The sequence below is a fragment of the Oncorhynchus nerka genome, linkage group LG24, assembly GCF_034236695.1.
Source record: "Oncorhynchus nerka isolate Pitt River linkage group LG24, Oner_Uvic_2.0, whole genome shotgun sequence".
In the NCBI taxonomy this organism is placed as follows: domain Eukaryota; kingdom Metazoa; phylum Chordata; class Actinopteri; order Salmoniformes; family Salmonidae; genus Oncorhynchus; species Oncorhynchus nerka.
The window spans coordinates 65515058-65542320 of record NC_088419.1 but is presented as its reverse complement, the minus strand read 5'-3'; the positions used below and the strand labels follow the sequence as shown (position 1 = coordinate 65542320).

The window sequence follows — 27263 nt, the reverse complement described above, 5'->3', positions numbered from 1 at the left end:
AGGACGTTACAATCTTCCAGTAACTGGTATTATAGTCTAATTAATTTGGGGTTCAACACCCGAGGAAGTGGAAACTCAAAACACATGAACTGGATCGCTAACCCACTGCAAGCCATGTACCCATCCAACAGTAAATGTAATGAAAAAACATTGCAGCCGTAGGCTACTACCAATGAGACCTTTGGGCCTATGCCCTCGCCATGGCCGGTGCGCATTTCGCGCTTGCGCCGCTCCATATCCCAAAGCCATACCAAATATCTTGGTTGTAAAATAGTTGCTATTGAGCTGAATATGGAGACTTGAGAAATAAAAACGATGCATAGAGAAAGCTGATACCATTCACCCTCTATTTGACAGGGACGAGTGGGGATGAAGCTTCAAAAGCTGTGTTTTCCTCGAAATTGCATTTTGAAATTTTATAGAACCAGAACACATTTTTTCTGTCGAGCGCATGGCTGGAGAGGAGAGTGTCTCGCTCATTACAGCAGCAGGCCCCAGTACAACAGACAATACACTTTACTGTTTGGCCAAATCATGGTTTTAGCCGCCCAACAAACAGGACGTTTTGAGTGAGGTGACAATGTAGAATGTGGTCTTTCTGTTTTTTTACGATCCATGATCTTGGCTGTCTCTTTGGTGCTTCCATGTATGACGTTGAATGTGAATTTGCATGACCTCAGCTCAGTCTATCAGAAAACCAGGCTGGGCGTAGCACACTGATCAGCCAAAGGCTCATAATACATTGAGTATACCAAACATTAGGAACACATTCCCAATATTGAGTTGCACTTGCACCCCCCCTTTGCCCTCAGAGTAGCCTCAATTCGTCAGGGCATGGACTCTACAAGGTGTCGGTGTCGAAAGCGTTCAACAGCGATACTGGCCCATCTTGACTCCAATGCTTCCCACAGTTGTCTCAAGCTGGCCGGATGTCCTTTGGGTGATGGGTCATTATTGCTACACAGGGCAAACTGTTGACTGTGAAAAACCCAGCAGTGTTGCAGTTCTCGTCACAAACCAGCACGCCTGGCACCTACTACCACACCCTGTTCAAAGACACTCATCTTTTCTCTTGCCCATTCACCCTCTGTATGGCACATACACAATCCATGTCTCAATTGTCTCAAGGCTTAAAAATCATTATTTAACCCGTCTCCTCCCCTTCATCTATACTGATTGAAGTGGATTTAACAAGTGAAATCAATAAGGGATCATAGCTATTAAAAAAACAGTCCAGCCTATCTAGCGTTTGCCTGAATTTCCTGATGGCCAATCTGCCCCTGGAGGTATCCTCTGCTATCATCTCTCTCAGGAGGAGACATGTCCCTTTTCCTAGGATGATTTGGTGGCCATGGTGGGGAAGCTGAAGATAGGATAAGATGCATGAGAGATGAGATGTGTGTCCAAGGAGATCAGTCCAAGTGGAGGAGGTTGAGCCATGGCAGTAAATTGAGATGATTCTGAACCTGCTTGACTCCCTCTTTAGAGGCAAATGTAAAAACCCTGGATAAATGGGTGAATGAGATGTGATAAGGGTATCATATATTAAACTATTTTTTCTTTCATTGTTTAATTCAATGACTAAATGTCTGCATGCTGGACATCTATAGGGGAAAGCTTTATAGTATTATTAAAGTCAGAGAGAGATGACAGAAAATGTATCAAGCCTGTCCTGCATTTGAATATCAATACACAGGTAACAAACATGCAGGCTGTGAATACAGGAGAGGCCCACAATAAAACTAAGCATTGTGGAAGACAACACCATACAGGGCAGCTAGGTGATTTTTTTACCCCTGTGTTTTGAGCTTCCATAACATTATTCTGGTGTAGTGCTACAGACACAGACACAGACCTCACTGAGTCTGGCCATGTTTTAGGATCAGTGCAAGGAGAGGCTTTCTCAGTTTCTAAAAGATGTTAAAGTAGTAAAAGTGTCCCTCTGTGATCTCGATTCATGAGCAGGGATATCAAGTGGATGGCTGAGAGTCTACGACTGGATTAGAAAACCTTGTTCTCAGTGTGCACTTTTCACCTTCAGTATTGGCAAAGCCACAGATGTATATTGCACAGCCAACTTCCTCATTAACTTTCATTAGTCTCAACCCACATAATATCCTGGGCTCTAGGGCTCAAAGCACCTGAGGGTTGCCACAAGCAGCAGGGAGGGTGTCAACAAGCACCTTCACAGCTCACAATCCAACAGCAATTAAACAAATAAACAAGTCGATTAAGAAAGATAAGTAGGTAGGTAGTCACAGGTAACAGAGCAAGTGATAAAGCAAGTAAATAAGTACAGTTAACAAATGTTTGTTCATGTCATCATTCTTACAGCAGTTTGACGTCTCAGACAGCTCAATCTGAGAGATACACCTCTCCGGAATGAGTAATATAGATGGTACATCGGAGGCCATCAGTAAAATGTCTAAACCTTGCAGTAATTTCGGCATCACAAACTATGCTTTTCTCAGCCCATTCTACAGATCATAAACTAACTTGCCATCATTTTTCCAAAATGACATTCAAGGCACAGGTTTGATTAGGTCAGAGATCACAGCTTCTCAGGTTTGGTGTTCAACTATAATGTAGGGCCATTAATCATGTGTGTTTTTGTGGAGACAATTGAGAGCACCCCCATCACACTGCTGGCTGCTGTGACCATGGTTCTACTCTACTCTGCCAGTGTGAAAGCCAGGAGACAGGGAGGGCTTGGACTAGAGAGGGGGCAGAGACACGGGATGGGTGAAATGCAATGTTCCAGGAAAACACAAAGCTCAAGATCAAGCGTTTACTGTCCTTCATATGAGTTTGTAATCTGGACCACATCAAAACCCTCCTATTCCCCAAGGTATCCACCCGGCCTTCACATCCACGGTTGAAACACCCCCAGCAGAGCCCACTTCCAAGTGTGTGAAGGAAGAGACCCTGAAAGCCGATTGCGTTTTAATAAAGTTTATTATCGGGTGGGAGCTAATCCTCACGGTAATCTCCCACAGCCCAAAGGAAAGCTGGATTACTCACTTGCTATAATCCCAATGAAATTGTTAGGATTTAGCTAGCGCAACAGACCAGATGGTAACAGGCTTTTTCCTTCAACCTACAGACACCCCCACCACTCCTTACCCCACCCCCTTCCTCAAAACAAAACATTTGAATGTTACTCATAAGATCTCATGCAAAACATGAAGTGGAAAGCTGTGGAGGGACAGAAAAACATAATTATCTGGCATCTCAGGTACTTTGGATATTGATGGTATACTGCATGTACATTTGGTTTACATTAATCTATAGTTGTAGAGAGATATAAAACAGCAGAAAGGTAGTTCGTGTATATTCTATAACAGTGCAATTTGCTCCAGGAGAACTATCAAAGTCCACTATTGAACAATTACAACGATGCACAATCTTAGCAAAAATAATTTTATTGATTGAGATAAGCAAAGCAAAACACAGTATCTCGAGTTGAGTGAGACCAGTAAGCCTAATGTAATGGACACCAGCCAAAACCCCAATCCTGCTTATTTTGTACCCTGTGAACAAGTGCTGCTCTACAACACTTCTTTAATGTCTAAACTCTATTGTGCAAAGCTAATTGGGACATGTAAGATGCACTAGCCAATCAGACAATAGCATGGTATGGCCAGTCACAACATAGACCACTTTGGAACAGAATGTGTGAACCATAGAATTACATTTGACAATTTTACCTTTATTTAACTAGGCAAGTCAGTTCAGAACAAATTCTTATTTCCAATGATGGCTTAGGAACAGTGGGTTAACTGCCTGTTCAGGGGCAGAACGACAGATTTGTACCTTGTCAGCTCGGGGATTTGAACCTTCCGGTTACTAGTCCAACGCTCTAACCACACACATACACAGCATCTTTGTTTATTTGGAAACATCCACTTGCTTTATGCTAAAATCAATATGGATAATCTACTTTTAGGCACCCGTTTTTCCAAAATGACATTCAAGGCACATTTCTCTTTGTAAAATCACATTTTCTAATGGAGGTTGATTTCTTTCTAAGAATATAAAATCATTGTTAGAGTTCACAGCTCATACAACTCTTTGGAAAGGCTGGCAGTGACAGGTCTAAGAGAAAAGAGCAGTGCTTCTCATATTACATTAGGGCTTTTATCCATGAAACTATATAAAGTTATTCTTTATTCACATAAATTAATTTCTCATTATATACAGACTAAGAATTACAACAAATATCAAATAAACCCCTTTAGTTGTTTTCACAAAGAAATATATATAAAATCCCATTAATTCCCTGGTGTTTTAATTCATCCTTCAGAAGTGGTCAAAAAAGGCTAAATATTTTGGGGTCATAAATTATTATCCTGAATGCAAGCACAATGAAGCAATCCATGGATGCAGAACATTACGAATCCTTCAGTTGGAGGGTTTTGGAACTGACCACAGCGTCACAGTATGGGTAAATCTACAGTAGCATTGCCAGGTAATGTTGACTCAGGGCAGAGCCACCTTGGCCCGTCGCAGCCGCCGGCGGTTCTTGAAGAAGAGGTACATGGCCAGCAGACACATTGAGGACAGGAAGTAGAGGAGCATACACAGGCTGATGTCCAGTCTGGAGAAGCCCACGCTCAGCAAGGACATCCAGCGCCTCTTGTTAGGGTGCGGGTATATCTCCAGAGCCCCCTCCTCCTCTGACCCAGTGTACTTGCCCGTCAGAATCCTCTTCTGCATCGTTTTGTGCTGCCCTAACAAGTCCTCTGGCTCCACGGGCTGCATCCCCAGCCGCAGCACTGGCCCCTGTTCCAGGCCGGCTCCAGGCTGCGGCTGCTCCTTCATCTGCAGGGTCCTGAGTTTGACATGGGAGGACACTCTGGCTGCAGCACGGAGGGCCGTGGCCTTGTAGTGCTGGTTGATGAAGGAGTCCAGGTCTACAATCTCCTCCTGGGGGGGCCTGAACTTCAACCCCACGATGCTGGGCCTGCGCTGGGGCTGGTGGGACACATCTGCCTTGGGCTTTACCCAAGTTGGGGGTTCAGATATCTGCACCTTTTCTCCTGCCCTCGCTGCCTCCTCTTCTGCTGGCTGTTCTTTAGCCACTTCCTCCTCCTCCTCCGGCTGTGGTTTGAGCAAGGTGTCCTGGGTCTGTCTGGCCCACCTCTCTGCTCCTCTCTTGGCCTCCTGCTCTTTCTCCTGATGCCTGGCGACCAGCCTCTCCTTCTGCCTGCTGAGGAGCTGGGCCTCCTCCTCCAGGTAGTCAGAGAGGAGGTGTTCAGAAGAGAAGTGGGAGCGGAGGAAGGTGAGCAGCTCTGCCTGGTTCCAGGTGTGTTCTCCATTCTTAACCCCGTGGCAACTGGGACACAGCTCTGGGGACGGCCACTGGATCTTAGGGAAGTGAGGATCCTCACTCAGAGCACCTGGTCAGCAGGAATGAGACGGTTACTTAGGATGAGTAAGTGTGCTTACTTATCAGAGCTAACATAAATGATACAGATACACAGTCATGTTGAGAGGGTAAACTGTTTTGGTGGAAATGTAAAATGTATTAGGTAAAATTGACTGGTCGAATAGAAGGACATACTGATGACATCTCACACAATAAAATTAAACTGATACCAAGAGGTATTTTTGCATGCAGAATCTATGTTGATGCTTGAATACATTACAAAAGATCCATTTCTCCACATGGCTCATAATAAGCAGTAAGTGCAGTGTGTTAGCATCATGTGTGGATGAGTGTGTGATGTCTCGGTGTGTGTGTGTGACAGTGTGACAGGGTCTAACAATGATCAATGGGCTTCTGGGACGTCCCGGAGGGAGGGGTGGCGAGATAATAGACGTCGTCCAAGCGGACAGCTACCCCGCCCCCACCCCCAACCTCTCCCAGACCCCAAACCCCTTACCTCCACACCCCTTTGAAGACGGCCCAATCTCCAAATTGAATATGAAAGCAGGCACCTCCAGAGGGGAGCTCTCCTTTTAATGAATTACAATTTTTTTGCTTTACACGTTTCCTTTAGCCCCCCAAATGGAGGCATCTGCTAATAAATTGCTTGTCGTCGCCCATGCGAGAGGAAAGTCAAAGCTGCAGCAGTTCTGTCACTTTACAGCGCTGTCAATTTACATCCCCCGTCTCTCCCCAGATTAATCTCAGTCATATGCATGTGTGTATGTACTCTGCATACAGCACTTTACATAAGAGATACATCAATTTTACTATGTCCTGCTGGGCTTGGGGCCTTTTATACATTTCACCAGCGTGACAGCTTTCATATCCCGTCCCCTTATGACGACATGTCTTTGATGTCTCTATTCTAACTACCTTGCCTTTCATTTCATTTCCAGGGGTGACTTTAGCAATAGTACTGATACTGTAACAAAGGCTTGTCAGGGAATGTCATTCAAAGCATCCCATAAATATTAATGAAGTATAAAGAAATATCTATTTACCATATCAAAATAGTTTCTTCAGCACTAATTCTCAATGTGGAGATCTACTGTACAGGACACAGAGGAGCAGTATTAATGTAGGCAGACTGGTAGATTAGCAGAGTGATGCTCTACAAAGCAAACCAACAACATGAGGCTGATACAGTACGAGCTGCTCCAGTCGCATCTCCCTGCCCCTCTTCACTGAGCCCTGGCAGGCCCGTGGCTCTGCTGTCTGTAGACATGCGTCTCTATCTCACCCTGTTGACATGTGGCAACAGGACAGGTCTGCTGTTGCTGCCGAGCCGGGCTCGACTCAGGGTCTCTTTGTGCCAGCTAAATTAATTGCGTTGCTGCTTTACAAATAGGTCCCGCTTCATGCATGGCTGCCTCTGAAAGGAGGACAGTGGGAGCTGCTAAAGAGCCCCACTTTAGCGAGGAGGTGGAGAGGGAGGGGTGAGAGAACGAGGGGGAAGAGGAGAGTACGTTCCCCCTGGGGAAGACTGGGATGAGAAGCAGAGGCGTTTGTGAGGGGGGTGGACCGATGGAGGAGATACTGCTACTCAATGCTACCAACACCCCTGCCCCATCCCCTCCCCACCAGCCAAGCCCACCCCTTGAGGCCCTGCCCCCAAACCCCACCACATGTCACAACCTGAAGCATCCTGGTGAGGGTGAGGGATTACAAAACAGGGAAGCGTGATGAAGGTGACATGGCGTGTGCCAACTGCTGTCACAAGCATCTTGGAAATTGAGCTCTTGGGCTGATGGTCCTCGCTCTGGGAGATTGTTGCCATATCAATTGTCAAGCGAAAGATATGACTCTCTGGGGAGGGACAGACATGCAATCCTAATAGGGAGGAGTGTCTGGGGACCAGGGACAAGCACAGAAGGGGACACACACGCCCCTCTACCCTGTTATTCAGGACACAGGCTGTCCAGGGGATTGAGGATGGGGAGTCACCACCACCACACAGAAACGACAACAATGTGATTCAACGAAGTGAGGTGATAATGACAGGCTTGTGCCAAATAAACTCAAATGATGGCCCTAACAGCCAACTCAGCAGCCATATAGTCCTCAATAAAATGACACGGACATCAAGGCTACAGTCTTGGCCGTTTGCAGTCTTTAGGTCATAGATTTAGTATCTACTGTTGACCTGTAGTGAGCTCTAGACAGGCTAGGGCAGGGAATCTCAGTCTTCTGGAAGGAGGGCTAATCTCTGAGAGGAAGAAGAGAAGGGGAAGACTGGGTGAGGAGGAGTGAGGGGGGACAGCTGGTGTCTGCCCAGAGGATCGCCAGGCATATTATAGGGATTTAGGGGTTAGGAGTAGAGTTGGGACACTTGGGGGGGTATGTAGGAGCCCTTTTAAAGGAGTGAGAGGCTGAAAAGTACAGTGGCCTGTGGGGGCCACATTTATCTAATGTTATTGTATGGACAATGGTGACCACTATAGGAGACATTTCAATTTATCATACTACTCTATAGTAATGTGATATATGCAAATTCTATACTTACTAATTAGCATATTATGTGTTGGAAGTTCAGTCTTAAAGACCAATCGTCCTCAATGGAAGTAGCAGTAACATTTGTCCTTACCTGCCAGTCTATTGTTTACGTGGTTATGGTGGGACCAGAGCCACAGCACGGCAGAGGACAGTGTCCCCACATGGGACATGCTCTCCTGGGCCATGTTCTCAAAGTGGGTGGCACATGCCCGACAGCCAAAGAAACTGTGGATGTATGACCTCATCGCCTGGAGCACCTCCTGGGGGTCTGGGGAGAAGAACGCATAGGAGGAGGAAGTCATTAGCAAGATTAACCATACTTGTTATACACATCAGTATGATGTGTACTGTTGAAAAGGAGTCTAATATTGTACATTTGAAAATCGCAGCAAGGAATGTCTGTATATTGTTTCGTATACATTTAGTATGGCTCGGGACATATGGGTTTGGCACAACGTAAAAAAGGTGCACCGGTCCTTTAAAATGTTTTGCCAGTTATTATGAAAGGCTTAAAACATCGAAACATGGACAACAGACATGACAGGGATAGTGAGGAATTTTCCAGTTCTAAACTATTAGTGGATAATAACAAGGCAATAAAGGGCCTGGATCCTGAGTCCCCTGGGCATTCCCACGGTGCTCTGATATCTTCCATGAATACCCGTATTTAGTCAATGTGCTCTGAAAAACAACGAGGTTGGCAGATGTCACCACCAGTACCAGCACCAAAATGTCTGCTGCAGGTTTTTGTTGTGTTTAATTCCCTACAGTAAAGCCTTATTTTGCTCTCAGATGATCCGTGGTGGAAGGGCGGAGGCCTAATCCAGAGGTCCATCCGCAGGGGGCCAGATGGACACCCCTGGTCTCCTGCTGGCCCATCTGCAGGTTGTGACCCCCCTTTCCACCCCATCCCATAAGCCCTGGTATTAAGCCCTCCAGGAGCTGGTCAGCTGGTCAGCTGCCTCCATTATTAACCACTCATATTCCACTAATCTAAAGAAATCCCTTTTGACCCACCCACAATTAGGGACTGTTTCAGATGCTGTTGTGACAAGAAAACAGAACAAAAAAAGTGCTTTGTATAGGCTACTTACGGAACTTAACACAGAAGTAAGTGTGTGTGAGTTGTTGTGTGGGACTGTCTAAATGTTGTGCAAGTGTGCGCAGGTAAATACAGTCACTGCAAAACATTCCACTAAACATTCCAGGCTAATTTGTTTACAAAGCCCCACAAAGCACTTGTCCTCGGTTGGTCACCCCCCACCCTGCTCTCCCCTAGCTGGACCATATCCCTGTATTGAAAGCAGCAGCCCCTGTGTGAACGCTGTACACTCTTCTGACTGGCTCAATGACCTGGAGGGATCTGTCCCCAGAGAGCCATAGGGGTTCTAACAGACTGGAAACACTTGTGTCATGGTTCATCGCCTGGGCACAGTCAATCCTCCAAGACTGAATGGCTGCTGACTTCTGGCCAATTTCCTAGGAGGCGATGGGCTCTAAAGGCCGCATTAACAGGCTAACATGGCAGGAGGACTCGTTTTAGCTTCTAACAACATCCCTTTTCCACTTATTACCATTGTCCCAGGAACATTCCTCTTGAATTAACTGAAGTTTAGTGATCATGTAATCATAAAGACGTAAACAGCGGTTGTTTAGAGAGTTTTTCCTACCTTTGCCAGCAGCTTCCTCGGCCTGTACAGTAAGGACATGGAATAGGGTCCACATGCCACAGGGGTAACTTCTGAAGTGGGGCTTGGAGCCCTGGCAGCCCACCCACCTCACCCCCTCAGGCAGCGCAGCATTAGGTACCTGATCACACACACAAACATTTATAAGCATTTAGCTTCACCCACAATAACATCTGCTAAATATGTGTATGTGGCCAATCAAATTTGAATATTTGATTTATTTTACTTTAACACTTCAAGATTGATTGATTTCGCCCTATCTTCTCATAAAGCTGTTTCCATATAACCTGCTCTATCTGAGGATTCCTAAGAGGTTAGTTTACATTAATGAAAACAGGCCAAGTAAGTACATGGAAAATACATCTATGATTTATCTATGTTAAGTGGGAGCACGTTCTGTGCCATACTATTCTCATTCTATATCATGGCGATTCCAGGTTAATGGAAACTCCTCAACAGAGTTGTGGGATTGTGCTCAGGTCAAGGGAAAGAATCACTGGGAAAACATGCTTTAATCAAACAGCATATTTCTGACATATGATCGTTTCCTCCCTGCCACTGCCCAGGATTGCAGAGTCTGTGATTGACAGAATTACTTCAAAGTCGATAGTAAAGATTCGGTGTGTGTATACTGTTCGACACCAGTCCATTTCTTAGAGGAGCTTGTTCATACCTCTTCATTGATTAATTGATTCGGCTGCAAAAAGTTAATGATGTCACTAAGTGACTGGTCCAATTGGGGAACCTATAGGCATGTCGGCTTTAATCCAAAGTCAACAACACATACATTTTCCAATAATACATATGCTGGCACAAGGTTGTGAGCGAAGATTTGTTTACAGCATTACATAAACCTACTTACCTGTGTGCTGATACTCTATGCCTGAAATATTTCAGCTATCATCTATAAAATCACTTGACTCTGGCTCATCAACAATATGGTGAGTGGTTCTGCCTCAGGCTTGTCTGATTGGCTGGCGTGTTGACCCTTCACCTCTGCAGTGTTGTCCAGAGCGTCCCTCAGAGAACTGTAGGACAGCTCTGTGTCCTTCTCACCCTTCAGCCACATGTCCACAGACTTCAGCAGGTTGTTCACCACAGGACGACCAGGGAAGTACTGCCCAAGACAACATTACAGGTAAACATCAACATCATTAACTCCTCTCATTTCATTCAAGACTATTAAACAGTATATTTTGTACTGTGTGGTAATAGATCATTATTACGGAGTTGGAAATCCATCTGTCTGAGTTTAGAAAATTCACCTAAACCCTCTTTTGCCATACGTAACATGTAATGTTTTTCCCCACTAATTTAGTAAAAACGACAGTGTATAAAGACACCAGAGGATTTGTCATGACTTTCTTGTACTGTTTGTTTACGTTCTCTAACCTCTGTCGTTGTCAAGAAGTAGGTTGAAATTTCAGCCAAAAAGGCAAACTCAGATCCATCATTCATTGAATCAGATGGTTCATCACAAAACCCACTGATATTGCCAACTACTTTAATGACCTTTTCATTGGCATTAGCAAACTTAAGCATGACATGCCAGTAACAAACGCTTTCACTACACATCCAAGTATAACTGACCAAATGATGTAAGTGTGGAAGAGGTGAAAAAGTTATTGTGTTCTATCAACAATGGCAAGTCACCGGGGTCTGACAACTTCTTTGGAATATTACTGAGGATAATAGCAGATGATATTGACACGCCTATCTGCCATTTATTTGATTTAAGCCTACTAGAAAGTGTGTACCCTCAGGCCTGGAGGGAAGCAAAAGTCATTCCGCTACCAATCAGCATATTAGCAATTCGTAGTAAAAAAAAGAAGGTGTTTGACCAGATACAAATGCTATTTTACAGTAAACAAATTGATAAAACTTTCAGCACGCTTATAGGGAAGGACATTCAACAAGTACAGCACTTATACAAATAACTGATGATTGGCTAAGAGAAATTGATTAAAAGGATTGTGGCGGCTGTTTTGACTTCAGTGCGGTTTTTGAAATTATTGATCATAATCTACTGCTTTACACCCCTTGCTATATTGTGGACCAAGAGTTACCTGTCTAACAGAACACAGGGGGTGTTCTTTAATGGAAACTTCTCCAACATAATCAGGAAAATTACCATTGGCTTAGAACAGGGCAGCACGGCTGGCTCTTAAATGTACACAGAGAGCTAACAATGATATGCATGTCAATCTCTCATGGCTCAAAGTGGAGGAGAGATTGACTTCATCAGCATTTGTTTTTATAAGAAGTGTTGACATGTTGAATGCACTGAGGTGTCGGTTTAAACGACGAGCACACATCTCAGACACCCATGCATACCCCGCAAGACATGCCACCAGAGGTCTCTTCACAATCCCTAAGTCAAGAACAGACTATGGGAGGCACACAGTACTACATAGAGCCATGACTACATGGAACTATATTCCACATCAGGTAACTGATGCAAGCAGTAGAATCAGATTAAAAAAAACAGATATTGAACAGCAGGGAATGTGAAGAGACTAACACACAGGTACAGACGCATGCATGCATGCATACACACACACACACACACACACACACACACGCTAGCACATACACACTAAACACACACACACACAAACGCTAGCACATACACACTAAACACACACACACACACACTAAACACACACACACACACGCTAGCACATACACACTAAATACACGTACATTGAAATATTGTTGTATTGTGGTATTATACATTTTGTATTGTAGATATGTAGCTGTGTAATAACTTTATATGAGGTACGGTTTTATATTTTGTGTAATATAAGTGCCTTAATATGTTTGGATTCTAGGAAGAGTAGCTGCTGCCTTGGAAGCAGCAAACGGGGATACCTTATAAATACAAATACAACATGACGTGTATGGAAATATAACACTGCAACTAACAGTTGCTATGGGAGGCAGGGAGGAAATCCCAGTGCCTTGTGTTTGAGACGGATGGTGACAGAAGAAGGTCAGCTGAAGACAGGGAGGCATTAACAACAGAACAAGCTGATTGGGGGTGTAAAGCCACTTCCCATCCTTAAAGAACTCTTACAACAGCCACCCTGGAAGACCCATCACTATACTGCTATTGACTAGATTCTACAGGTCGACCTGGATTTAACCCTAATGGCTAAGAGACGACCAAATAAACAGTAGGCTGTCATGGCAACCTTCTCCCATTCAAAACAGAGGTAAGATGTCTCAGTCACGATGGACTATTTAAGTTCATTAGCATTTTCTGGGGTTGTCATGGCGAAAACTACTTATGAGGAGCCTGTAGATAACAATCCAATCAGATGCCCACACACATGTGCAGGCGTGTATGCACGCACACACCCACAAGAAACAGTCAGTGTAGTAACATCCAGCAGTGCGAATATGGTGAACCTGGAAGTGGGCAAGTGCTGCCCTTTTGCGGCACGGGGGCACAAACCCATCAGTGCGACACAGAGGCAGGGGCCTGGCCGGGGGAGGGGGGAGCATCCCAGAGGTGCACCTTTTTTGATTTGTGCTGCAGAGTCTTTTCAATTTGCCCTGGCCATCTGTTCAGCAGCATTTGGGTGCCTGGCTCATGGTTCTATTCATCACTCTAACTCACATATGTCAGAGTCAAGGCCCGCGGGCCACATCCGGCCCGCAAGAAGGTTTTTTACGGCCCCTGGGATGATCTTGATTTATTATTAGAACAGCAAGCCGGCAGCCCGCAGATCTTTTACACGCACCAATAACAATGCAAAGGTGACGCACCGAGCAGTAGGCTGCTTCATTTCAATATTTATTGGCACAGCAGTCGTCAGCATCACAGTAAAATTAACTTTCAGATACCCATCAAAAATGGCAAAACGGAAGGTGGATACTGGAACCGGGGTTTCAAACAAGGTGGGAGTCGGAGTATATGTTCACGAAGGTAGCTGGAAAACCTGTGTGTCTTCTGTGTGGAGAAAGTGTGGCGGTACTGAAAGAGTATAATCTGAGACGACATTATGAAACCACGCGGACAAAAACAAGAATATGGACATGGAACAAAGGCTACAAAAGGCAGAGGAATTAAAACGAGGCCTCAAATCTCGACAGGCTCTGTTCAAAAAAGCCAAATCACAAGGCCAGGCTGCTGTCAAGGCCAGTTTTATTTTGGCAGAAGAGATCGCTAAATCAGCCCGGCCATTTACGGAGGGGATTTCATCAAAAACTGCATGATTAAAGTTTGTGACGAAGTTTGCCCAGAAAAAAGGCAACTCTTTTAAATGTGAGTCTGAGCAGAAACACCATTGCCGAGAGAGTAGACCAGTTGTCCATCAATCTAAAAGAGCAGCTTGTGAAAAAGGGAAAAGATTTTTATTGCATATTCCTTGGCTGTGGATGAGAGCACCGACATTTCTGACATTGCCCAGTTGTCAATTTTCATCCGCGGAGTGGACTCCAACCTAAGCGTGACAGAGGAGTTTTTGGCTTTACGTCCTATGCATGGCACAACTACGGGGCATGATTTGTATGAAGAGGTGTCAAGATGTGTAAATGAGATGGAGCTGCCTTGGGAAAAACTCGTGGGTTTGACAACCGACGGAGCACCTGCGATGTGTGGACACAGGAGCGGACTGGTGGCGAAGATACGGGAAAAGATGCAAGAGGAAAACGCGACAGGTGAGCTGACAGCTTATCATTGTATCATACACCAGGAAGCGTTGTGCGGTAAAGCCTTGAAAATGGAGCATGTAATGAGCATCATCACGCGCACAGTTAACTTTATCAGAGCCAAAGGTTTGAATCACCGCCAGTTCAAGGCATTTCTGACGGAGTTAGAAACGGAGCATGGTGATTTGCCTTATCACACAGAGGTGCTGGCTAAGCCAGGGAAAGGTGCTTCAAAGATGTTTCGAGCTTGAGGAGATTTGTCTGTTCTTGGACAGCAAAGGGAAAGACACAACACAACTCCGAGACGAAATGTTTCTGTGTGAAATGGCTGTGTGACATTACGAGTCATCTGAATGCAATAAACTTGCAGCTGCAGGGTCGGGATCGTGTCATCTCTGATATGTACAGTACAGTGAAGGCATTTAAAACCAAACTGACTCTGTGGGAGACGAGATGCGGAAAGAAAATTTGAGCCACTTTCCCAGCTGCCAGACCATGAAAGAGAAGCTCTCTACCAGTGCGTTCCCGAGCACACAGTTGGCTGATAAAATAGGTATGCTTGCCGCTGACTTTCGACATTTGCTGACTTTGAAGCACAAAAAAGCAGGTTGGAACTGCTCGGTAACCCATTTGCTGTTGAAAAGCTCACCACCAAACCTCCAAATGGAGTTGATTGACCTCCAATGCAATGATGCACTGAGGGCAAAATATGCGGCAGTGGGTGCTGCGGAGTTCGCCCGTTCCTCCCGGCACAATGCCCCAGCTGCGCATCCAGGCTGCTCAAACGTTGTCTATGTTTGGCAGCACATACCTGTGTGAACAACTGTTTTCTTTGATGAACCTGAACAAAACATCACACAGAAGTCGACTTACTGCTGAACACCTCCACTCAATTCTGAGGATTTCTTCAGCTCAGAGCCTTACCCCGAACATTGATGAACTTGTGGAAAAGATGGGACACCACCAAGTATCACCCTCAACCTCAAACAAGTGAACATTACTGTGCAATCACATATTTAGAGTTTTACTCAGTTCAAGTTTAAAAGTAAAAATTTAATATTTGTTTTCACTGCATGTTACTTCTCCTTAAACAAAGTGTTGTTTTTGATTAATAGATTTTTGCACTTTATTTTTGTATTTCAATCCAATTATATTTTAAAAATATTTCAGTTGAGTGGATGATAGAAAATTGCTATTATTGTTTTTTCTTTGAAGTAAATTTAGCCCACTTTTGCTAAAATAGAAAATATAGTCTACTGATGGTGCCTTGAATACCGGTTTCTTTCATTTAATGTTCATGTTATGGGATATTTATATAAAGGAAATTTGTCTTTTGTGTCTGTTGAAAATTAAAGATTACTGACAGAGCCATAAGAAAATATTGCTTTATTTATCTGATCATATTGTAATATATTTGTTAGGTTTTCAGTAGGTTCAATTAGGTTCACTAGACTATATGCGTCATTTAAAAATTTTTCAATGAACATTCGAACAGTCCGGCCCTCGTCTTGTAGCTGATTTTTTTATTTGGCCCTCCGTCCATTTGACTTTGACACCCCTGCTCTAACTGGATCTCCATTACACCAGGCCCACTTAAAAAGGCTCCTGGAGATTTACTTAACCCCTGTGGCCCACACAAGCCCCATACAGGGCTTGATTTGCTCCCTTAATCTGAGACATTCAGCTAAGAAGATGGTGTTTGGGTATTCACAGACAGAGATACCCAATCCTGTACTACAGGTGGGGTGTTAACAGGAAACAAAAAGAGGTCCCGCATCTGCTGCTGCTGAGGAGGACAATTAGATCATCGGCCGGGCAGCCGAGGCGCCTAGGTCTGGGGACTACTGGGCACTAACCAGGCTGAAATGCTCATTAACACACATTTGAATTTAACAGCAAGGAAATTGGGTGCGGGCAGGCAAATGGGCTCTGCTCACCAGAGCCAAACACTTAGCATGTTCTGCTCTCCACCTGCGTATCTATTTCCTAAATCATAAGCAAAGGCCAACATATTTGGCTGGGAAATTAGTAGTAATTTGGGCTGAAGTATTTGATTGGCAAACATGAACATATCAAGTGTGATGAATCAATGCTACAGTATACTGTATCCCCATCATGAAGGATCTCTCCGAGTGACCTCTTCTCTGGTAGTGTACCTCTAACCACTATCAGAGCCCCAACCTGACCCCCAAACCTAACCCCCTGCCCCCTCCCCCAGCCTCTCAGAGGACCATGACAATCCACTTCACCCGGCAATATGTCATCTTAAATCCGATTAGTATCAGCACTTGAGAAACCGCAGTCTCCTCTGAGAGACGTTCAAAATAGAATGCATCTGTCGGCCTGGCCCGGGAAGCCCTTTTTAATCCTGCCTCATTCAACCTCAGGGACCAATATACATGCCACTGAGTAAAAGCTGCCCAACTGCTTCCCTGCATGCAGCAGCCTAGTGGACCTATCTGTCATGCCCACAGCCCAGCCACAACCCAACAAACAAAGGCCTTTGTCCTACTGGTGGAGTCCAGAGGTTGGTGGGCTACCCTTACAGTATCACTGAGGCCAATCAGTTAACACAGCCACATTCCACCACCATCCACCTCCGCTAACTGCTAACCTTAGCATGGACACACTGAGCCAAGCGCCACAGGAGAAAGATGGATTTGGGCTCAAGCTCCCCCCTAAATCCTTGTTTTATTCCCTGGCCCTCCCTCGCTGCAGGAGGCTTCTTTCAAGAAAGCAGGATAGAAACGGTAATCCTAAAACCTCTTTGTAATGCTCTCTTGCTTCCCAGATCCACTTAAAAAAAAATCCTCATATACATGTAGGGATTCATAAATCTGGATTCTGGTTGACAAGACAGTAAATCTAGTAATATTACAGAGCAAGAAAATATAACTTGTTTACACCCTGTCTGGGACAGAGATGCACTGTGATGTGAGAGCACACAGCACACCACAGATTCTATTGACAGCTGAGCGTATCATCGGTATGAGACCAGCTGTAGGTTTTGTGCACAGTGACTCATTCTCAGGATGATCCAATTATAACAGTCACTCTGGAATTTTAAGAATCTTAGTTTGCTGTGACATGCCGTGCGTGTTATCAAGTAGACGGGTAAACAGTGCTGTGCGGTCTGCCATTTGGTCACAATACTTGAAGGGATACGACAGATTGAGCATGAACAGACAGACCATGGTTTTATACACATGGTTCACTTGTCTGTATTGGTCCAAACCATCCCTAAGACAGGTTGAATATAACCACTCTGTTGAGGCAACGGTCTGACAAATATCAATAAATGCTGCTGCAATGCCTGCTTTTTCTGCAAGGACATTGTTGTGGGGCACTGACAAATACCACAGGGAGTTTGAGGTATTGACAAAACAAACTGGAGTTAATGGGGGGCTGGAGAAAAACCCTCCCACAGTCCGTTCAATCCCTCCCTAGAGAGTCTGAAATAATCACAGAGATTGGTGGTGGAGAGGCCTGATGCACAGCCAATACGAGCAGGACTGGGGAGGTCATTGTCTTGGGATCCCTGGCACACGTCTGGCTAGCATAGAGCTGGGAGGGGAGGTGAGGGGTAGGGACAGGGGTTTTACCCAGTTCTAAGAAATCCTAATCAGGGTATGTCTGCATACAAAAACAAGAGGTGAGGAACCAATGGGAAGCAAATAAAGTATTTCCCCAAGAGAGCCTTTTGTGTCCTGTCAAGTCAATGGCCTCCAATTTTGGGCTCACCATTGAGAGTGTCATTCCTATTGTGATACACATTTTTGGGTGTGAAGGTATAAGCATGTAAAAACAATGTAATAGTATAGTTATTGGACACTTAAACGGTATTACATTAGGAATTTTGAACCAAGTAACAACAGCACTTGTTCATTTGGTGAATTATATGGACCATATTCTCATATTTACTTTTTTTTTAAAAAGCAAAACTGAATTAGAACTAATTATGCAGCTAAATGGAAGGCCTCTGTTTCACAACTGATATCCTTGAACAAATCCAAAGCACTGTCTCACTCTCCCTCTAGTGGTATGTCGTCATAACTGCATAGCCCTGACAACAGCCAACCAACCATCTTCTTTAGGGCTGATCTGAACAGAGAGAGGATGAATGGGTGAGGTTAGTGTTCAGTATGGGTATGGTTTAGTTTCCGTGTGAGCAGCAAACCGGTCCACTCACCTTCGCTAGTACTGAGATGTACCGTTGTAGTGTGTTCAGTGCCTCTCCTTTGATGACAGGGTGAGCGGCCAGCTCCACGCGCAGAGAGTAGTGCAGAGTAGACTCCAGGTCTGACATATACACACGAGACCTGACGACACACACAAATCAACATTGTTGTCATGGAATCAATGGGGGTAAATCTTATACCTAAAAATTAGGAACTTATTTTTCTGGACACTATTACTGTTTTGTCAAGTTAAAATGCTTTACCTGTTGAATGGTCTCAATTGGTCCTTTGTTGTGTTTTTCGCAAGGTCAGAGGTCACTGGCAGTGGCTTTCCGGCCCGCACTACCCCAGGAAGCCTCTGGAGGGCGTAGGTGTAGAAGGTCCGGACCTCAAGTTGTCTGGAAGACAGCCAAGCAGACAGTTGAGTTCACAGTTAGGACTGATGAATTTCTATTAATCTGGCACCAGCCACAGGAAGACTTTAACCATGGGAACAGGTGAAAAATTATTCCCACTAGAATAACAACACATACCTCACAGTATATTGTAGCTACAGTGGAAAAATAAGGTTTTTAGCTTCTCTGTCTAGGAACAGGATACAAGTGGTTGCATGTGCCAGGGCCTGCTCTCAACAGACCACAGGTGGGCCCCTGGTCTCCTCACTAAGCCCTCCTCTGGTGAACAGATGGTGCTGAAATACCATCACTGATCATTTCCCTCTCTACTAACCCTACAAAAGGAACAGACTGCTATCCCTCTCCCTGTTCTTACCAGCCAGCCAAACCACCCTGTGGACCAATGAGAGCAGGAGGACTCTCCAGGCCTGAGCTTGCCCGGCCCACCCCTGCCTGGGACTCAATTACACTAGACTCGCTGGGTCGCTATTCATTGTGAGGTCCCCAGAGCACAGAGGCACGCGTCAGAGGGGGAGATGCACACGTCGGAGGGGAGGGGCCGCTTTCACCTGGGAGAGGCACACGCATGACGGATGTACGACTCCACCCCCCCGGATCAATCACGTATTCAATGGGCGACCATCTGTCGCAGCGCGAGGCAACGTTGGGGTGGTTTGGCAGGTGAACTGCAGGAAAGGAACGCTATTGTATCCATGCAATAAATTAAACCCCCTCTGTACACCCTGGAAGAGGGGGGAATAAATAAATCAGCAATAAATCATTTCCTTTTTGCATTTGCCAACTAAAAAGACTCCTCTTGCATGCCAAGTTATGGAAATAAGCAAAACAAAGTGAAAGAAACAGCAGATTAATTCACGGGGTGAGGAATCATCATACAAACTATTATGATATTAATAATAATAATAATAAAATAATATTTTAATTCCATGATCCCATTAAGAGGCCAGATGTTAAAAGGCATCATACTATAGCAGTGTATAACACAACACATTTATCAACAAGATTGTTGAGTATTGAACTGTGAAAATAGAAGAAAAAAAGAACTCTTGATGAGTAGGTACATTTAGGGTCCAGACTCTGAGGAAAGCTGAAAGTGATCTGCAGTTCTGTCACACATTGTGATGGTATTAGAGCAGCCACTCACACATGGAGCCTGGTGAAGATCCCACTAGGATAGTACAGGTAACAGGATGGGAAGTGGGTCACATTCAGTTTAGCCACCAGGCCATCCTCGGTGCTCAGGACCCTCCGCACAGCTATGTTCTCATACTGCAGTAGGTCCAGAGTCAACTGGTGAGGAAGAAAAACCAACACAGTAATGACCGACTGTCTGCATGTTGTTTCAAATTGGTTGTACTAGGCACACAAGTACACTGTTGACACAGTGACACAGTCAACATAATGTTTGCCTCCTATACAGCAGGGGTAGGCAACTAGATTCAGCAGGGGGCGATTTGTCAGGGCTGATGGTCGGGGGGCACAATCATTTGTACATTGCAAATTGACCACAACTAAGTCCAAAAATAGATTATATTAGAAAATAAAACTGAGACACGACCACATCTCTTTTTTTTATATATTTTTTAAATTGTGGGAATTCGTGGGAACAGATCCCCCCCAAGAATCAAAACTTAGGGGAGCCCAAAAAATATCACTGTCTTTTGCCAACACCTGCTATACATAGAAAATGTTTTTAGTGTGCTTGTAAATGTTTACCATTTGACCACCCCAGGATTTTTTTCTCCTCCATTTCCCTGAGGAGCATGTAGCTTGACTGATGCTAATTAATGCTTACCTCTCTGCCCACATATGAGTTAGAGGTCTCGAAGAGCAAGGCCAGGTGTCCCACACTGTTTGTCTCAATGAAGTTGTCAAGCTCTGCTCTGCTGTGGAGTGAGGAGGATAATAGAATTTACATAGGGACCACAACATATCACTAATAGTTGACAATTGAAACAGCAAGTACATTTCTATTAAGACTTCATAGAAATTGAACAACAGCACAATCTGAGCATTGACATGTAACACACATGACAAGTGGTATAGCGCCTTCTTCAAAAGAGGAAGAAGACTTCATGAGCTAACACTTTCATTCAGAAAAGAGGAATCAACGTGACCTCCTGACTGTTTCCTTTATTCTACTTCCTATGTTATCAACCATTATCTTGTAAAGTCACGGAGATAAATAACGCCAAAAGTAGAACTCAAGTGTCTCTTATGACGGGTTGGAGGAGTGTGTGAGTATATGTGCTGTGGCACAACCCAATAGACACCCTCATTTATCCATGAAAACCTTTAAACCAAGGGTGGTATTGTCACAATATAAATGGAAGTCATGATGGCCTAAGCCCTAGAGGTAGTGTTTGTGTGTGTGTGTGAGCGCTAGGATGTTTGTGTGATCAGAAGATGCTGCCTCTCCTCTCCTGCATGTATGTTTGTTCAAAAAAAAGAAGGGAAAAAAAGAAGAGGCTACCTCACCTAGTAGTCTCTAGAGGGGGGCAGGCCGGGGGCCAGGTCTCCGCATGGGTCTCCATCTTACCTAGTAGTCTCCAGAGGGGGGCAGGCCGGGGGCCAGGTCTCCGCATGGGTCTCCATCTTACCTAGTAGTCTCCAGAGGGGGGCAGGCCAGGGCCAGGGCTCCATCTTACCTAGTAGTCTCCAGCATGAGTCTCCATCTCACCTAGTAGTCTCCAGAGGGGGCAGGCCGGGGGGTCCAGGGATCCGCATGGGTCTCCATCTTACCTAGTATTCTCCAGAGGGGGCACGCCGGGGGCCAGGGCTCCGCATGGGTCTCCATCTTACCTAGTAGTCTCCAGAGGGGGCAGGCCGGGGCAGGCCGGGGGCTCCGCATGGGTCTCCATCTTACCTAGTAGTCTCCAGAGGGGGCAGGCCGGGGTCTCCAGAGGGGGCAGGGATAGGGCTCCGCATGGGTCTCCATCCAGGGCTCCGCATGGGTCTCCATCTCACCTAGTAGTCTCCAGAGGGGGCAGGCCGGGGCCAGGACTCCGCATGGGTCTCCATCTCACCTAGTAGTCTCCAGAGGGGCAGGCCGGGGGCCAGGGCTCCGGCTCCGCATGGGTCTCCATCTCACCTAGTAGTCTCCAGAGGGGCAGGCCGGGGCCAGGGCTCCGCATGGGTCTCCATCTCACCTAGTAGTCTCCAGAGGGGGCAGGCAGGCCGGGGGGGTCCAGGGCTCCGCATGGGTCTCCATCTTACCTAGTAGTCTCCAGAGGGGGCACGCCGGGGCCAGGGCTCCGCATGGGTCTCCATCTTACCTAGTAGTCTCCAGAGGGGGGCAGGCCGGGGGCCAGGGCTCCGCATGGGTCTCCATCTTACCTAGTAGTCTCCAGAGGGGGGCAGGCCGGGGGCCAGGGCTCCGCATGGGTCTCCATCTTACCTAGTAGTCTCCAGAGGGGGCAGGCCGGGGGCGGGTCTCCGCATGGGTCTCCATCTCACCTAGTAGTCTCAGGGCAGGCCGGGGGCCAGGGCTCCGCATGGGTCTCCATCTTACGTAGTAGTCTCCAGAGGGGGCCGGGGGCCAGGGCTCCGCATGGGTCTCCATCTTACCTAGTAGTCTCCAGAGGGGGCAGGCAGGGCTCCGCATGGGTCTCCATCTTATCTAGTAGTCTCCAGAGGGGGCAGGCCGGGGCCAGGGCTCCGCATGGGTCTCCATCTTACCTAGTAGTCTCCAGAGGGGGCAGGCCCAGGGGGGTCCAGGGCTCCGCATGGGTCTCCATCTCACCTAGTAGTCTCCAGAGGGGGGCAGGCCGGGGGCCAGGGCTCCGCATGAGTCTCCATCTCACCTAGTAGTCTCCAGAGGGGGGCAGGCCGGGGGCCAGGGCTCCGCATGGGTCTCCATCTCACCTAGTAGTCTCCAGAGGGGGGCAGGCCGGGGGGGCCCGCAGGGCTCCGCATGGGTCTCCATCTTACCTAGTAGTCTCCAGAGGGGGGCAGGCCGGGGGCCAGGGCTCCGCATGGGTCTCCATCTTACCTAGTAGTCTCCAGAGGGGGGCAGGCCGGGGGCCAGGGCTCCGCATGGGTCTCCATCTTACCTAGTAGTCTCCAGAGGGGGGCAGGCCGGGGGCCAGGGCTCCGCATGGGTCTCCATCTTATCGATGATCTTATGGCGTAAACCCCTCACATTACGAGGAAATCCTGGGAGGATACAGGCACACAGGACTAATAAGAGAACATGTAGAAAAACACAGTTCAAAACTTCTCATACTAGTCATTCACCATCTGCCCCAGGAATGATCTAAACATTTGTATTACCTCTGAAACTTTCTCCCTTGGAGTCAGGTTTGGAGTAAGCGTGGAAGAACTGTCAGAGAGAAAGAGAGGATCAGATGGCAGGTCGCCACATGTTGACCACTGGGAGGAACAGGGGACACCCCTCCCCATTAAAACCCCTTCCTACTTTAAATCACGTGCAGATGTTGCAGCTCCCTCATTCATTCAGACAAATAGTCTCTTTGATCTGACTTTCACCGGACCACAAAAACAAGAACTCAAAAGAAGACATTTATTGATAACTAATCTCAAGTGAGAGTATTGCTAACTGAAACGTAACACTGTTAGGGTTTATGAGTCAAAATAGCTGATAATGAATGACTCACAATCTGTGATATGGTTAATTTTAAACATTGGATTCATTGGTTCCTGTGAGGTAAGACACTGAAAATCCATAAAGCTGGTGGAATATAACAGTTGAAGTACCTTCAGTGTTGGGTACCCCCTAACACCAAAACGGGAACAAACCGGCCCATTATCTTGATTAGCACAGTCTATGGCAGCTAAATCCACAGCCGGTTTCCACTCTAGGGAGAGAAATTATAATTAGTTTCAAACTCAATGCACCAAAAATGCATAACTCCATACGATAGGGGTTATATAAATATTCCTCTGATTACTACAACTTCTAAGCACATACAATTATTCCATATGATCAGCAGGAAAGCAGGCCAGAGGCTGGTGGCTTCTCTAGATCTGAGGCCTTAAAACCTGCCTCATGGTTTGGGCCTGCTGCCAATAGGAAACTATGTCAATTTCAAACTAACTGCATGGGATTATTTTCCTATTACACAGTTAATTGGATCCTGCATATAGACTGAGACCTGAAATGCCAAAATGTATTGTAATTTGGGATTCCAAAGGATGGTGTTTGAACAAGAGAGTAGATGAGATGGACAGAATGTGAATTCCTAAATCACATCATATGCTCCCATAATCAAATGTAGAGTCTGCCTTCTGGGAGGGGAGGGCTGAGATACTGGCTGTGCTGAACTCTGAAAAACAACAAAGTCAGAATCACACAGCTCTTATCCCGCAATTTATATTTGAAAGTGGAATAATACAGGAATTTTAAATAATTGCTTTATTTATTTTTTTAAAGTCAAGAAACACATTTAAAAAGTCTACATAGGCTAATCAATTTCTAAAACAAAATGTGATACTACATACAGTCTCAATTTGCACTGCAGTTTGATGGGTATATAAAACATGAATACATAAACTGCAATCGGTAAGTACTTAGATCCCTTGACTTTTTCCACATTTTGTTACATTTTAGAACAAGGCTGTAATGTATTTAATTGTCCCCCCCCCATCAATCTACACACAATACCCCATAATGGCAAAGCAAAATTAGGTTTTTAGAAATGTACACAAATGTATTAAAAATAACTGAATTACAACATTTACATAAGTATTCAGACCTTTTAGTTTGTACTTTGTTGAAGCACCTTTGGCAGAGATTACAGCCTAGAGTTTTCTTGGGTGTGATGCCACAAGCTTGGCACACCTGCATTTGGAGAGTTCCTCCCATTCTTCTCTGCAGATCCTCTCAAGCGCTGTCAGGTTGGATGGGGAACATCACTGCACAGCTATTTTCAGGTCTCTCCAGAGATGTTTGATCAAGTTCAAGTTCGGGCTCTGGCTGGGCCACTCAAGGACATTCAGAGACTTGTCCCGAAGCCATTCCTGCATTGTCTTGGCTGTGTGCTTAGGGTCGTTGTCCTGTAGGAAGGTGAACCTTCGCCGCAGTCTGAGGTCCTGCACGCTCTGGAACAGGTTTTCATCAAGGACCTTCCTGTACTTTGCTCCATTCATCTTTACCTCAATCCTGGACTTGTCTCACAGTCCCTGACGCGGAAAAACATCCACACAACATGATGTTGCCACCACCATGCTTCACCGTAGGGATGGTGCCATGTTTCCTCCAGATGTGATGCTTGGCATTCAGCCCAAAGAGTTCAATCTTGGTTTCATCAGACCAGAGAATATTGTTTCCCATGGTCAGAGTCCTTTAGGTGCCCTTTGACAAACTCCAAGCTGGCTGTCGTGTGCCTTTTACTAAGGAGTGGCTTCCATCTGGCCACTCTACCACAAAGTCCAGATTGGTGCAGTGTTGCAGAGATGGAGAGATGGTTGTCCTTCTGGAAGGTTCTCCCATCTCCACAGATGAACACTGGAACTCTGTCAGAGTGACCGTCGGGTTCTTGGTCAGCTCCCTGACCAAGGCCCTTCTCCCTGATTGCTCAGTTTGGCTGGGCGGCCAGCTCTAGGAAGAGTATTGGTGGTTCAAAACTTCTTCCAATTAAGAATGATGGCAGCCATTGTGTTTTTGGGGACCTTCAATGCCGCAGACATTTTTGTACCCTTCCCCAGATCTGTACCTCGACACAATCCTGTCTCGGAGCACTACGGACAATTCCTTCGACCTCATGGCTTGGCTTTTGTCTGACATGCACTGTCAACTGTGGGACCTGATATAGACAGGTGTGTCTTTCATGTCCAATCAATTAAATTTACCACAGGTGGACTCCAATGAAGTTGTAGAAACATCTCAAGGATGATCAATGGAAACAGGCTGAACCTGAGCTCAATTTCAAGTCTCATAGAAAAGGGTCTGAATACTTATGTAAATAAGGTATTTCTGTTTTGAATTTGTAAGAAATATGCAAACATTAAAAAAAACTGTTTTCACATTGTCATTATGAGGTATTGTGTGTAGATTGATAAGGAAACCCCGTAATTGAAGAAATTGTAGAATAAGGTGGTAATGTAACAAAATGTGGAAAAAGAAAAGGCGTCTGAATACTTTACGAATGCACTGTAAGTGAAAAACGAAGACAAATTGATGGATCCATGTCGCAAGAAAGAACATTTAAATTTGTTCAACCCATGACTTGTACACTTAACACATGACCAGTCAATTATGATTGGTTTACTAACAACCCGTTCAATAGGTTGTAAAAACCCCGCCTATGGTACTGTTTATGAATGGGCTTCCAGTTTATATCAAATTCATGAAAATGTGGTCATTTAAGATAAATTAAATTACGAATATAATTTGACGTAATTAACCTGATGCCTTTAAATGAACATTTTCGATTGCGTTTTTCTCTTCGTAATCGAAACCATTGAGTAAAAGTAAATTAATACACGAATATAATTTTACATCTTCAATTACTCAATTTTGATGAATTTGGTGATATAAAACTTGAAACCCGTTCAAAAACAATACGAGTCTTACACCAGGAAGTAGGCGAGACTGCCATAGGCCAACACATTGAATATTATATTACTGGAAAATGCAAACCAACCTTTAATATCGCTTGCGAGACTTTTCCATACGGGAGAAAAAGCAATACAATGCCCGCACCAAGAGGCGTAAAACTCAACAACCAGTGCGGCTGTAGAATTGACCAAAACACTGTCCACATTATCCGGGGTTAAAACGACTACCTGATCAGAAGTGGTGTACAAGCCAGCTTCGGTGGTAAAAGGAAAAAGTAAACACACAAATAAGATAGTAGATATTAATGACTCTCTCAAAGTTGCGTGTATTTTCCCTGTAAACCGAGACGTTGCACGGTAGCAGCGCCACGCCATCTTCGTATGTTTTTCTGACAGCCAGCAGGTCCGAGCAAGGCAACCACTGTATATGAAAGTTATAGAAACTTTTTCCCCTCGTCCAACTCCCTCCCCCAACCGCCGAAGAAGCAGGGCTACATTCATAAACAAGGACGGAGGTGATATAATTGATTTGAGCTTTGTTGATGTGAGTTGATGCATCCATATGTGAGAATACTTGTGTCTATGTATTCGGTTACATTTCTCCCTATTCCTCAGCTGTTTACGAAAAAAGTGGCAGAGATTCCGCTTTGTTTGAATCACAGATTGCCCCTTTAAAAGGGATTGGCCTGCAGAACTTATTCAATGTCCATGATCCAGACTTACTATCTGATAATTGACTTAAACATCTAATAATGACTTCTCATAATTATAATAAAAACTTACTTCTCAATTATGATGATTTACTATCTCACAATTATGTATCTCAAAATAATGAGTGCTCATAATTATGACTTACTACCTTATGATAACTCGTAGTCAGACT

General features: G+C 45.3%; 1 protein-coding gene across 1 annotated transcript; it reads right to left on the bottom strand.

Annotated features, from left to right (window-relative positions):
- Window positions 1–3406: 3406 nt before the first annotated feature.
- Window positions 3407–26980, bottom strand: LOC115108437 (sulfhydryl oxidase 1-like). The gene is made up of 12 exons (XM_029632760.2): window positions 26467–26980; window positions 23579–23679; window positions 23135–23183; window positions 22915–23017; window positions 20658–20748; window positions 20007–20152; window positions 18710–18844; window positions 18458–18587; window positions 10607–10729; window positions 9595–9733; window positions 8016–8192; window positions 3407–5399 (listed from the first exon to the last, which is right to left on the bottom strand). Exons 1-12 carry the CDS (start codon window positions 26936–26938, stop codon window positions 4480–4482), a joined length of 2586 nt encoding a protein of 861 aa, XP_029488620.1. The 5' UTR covers window positions 26939–26980; the 3' UTR covers window positions 3407–4479.
- Window positions 26981–27263: the final 283 nt, after the last annotated feature.

What these genes read in the sequence shown, in the direction of transcription:
- LOC115108437 (XM_029632760.2), bottom strand. Translation starts at nt 26,938, where the DNA reads ATGCATCAACTCACATCAACAAAGCTCAAATCAATTATATCACCTCCG. An exon ending in CGAGGAAGCTGCTGGCAAAG is followed by an intron (nt 8,193 to 9,594) that starts GTAGGAAAAACT and finishes TCTTCTCCCCAG; the next exon opens with ACCCCCAGGAGGTGCTCCAG. An exon ending in CGTAAACAATAGACTGGCAG is followed by an intron (nt 5,400 to 8,015) that starts GTAAGGACAAAT and finishes CCTGCTGACCAG; the next exon opens with GTGCTCTGAGTGAGGATCCT.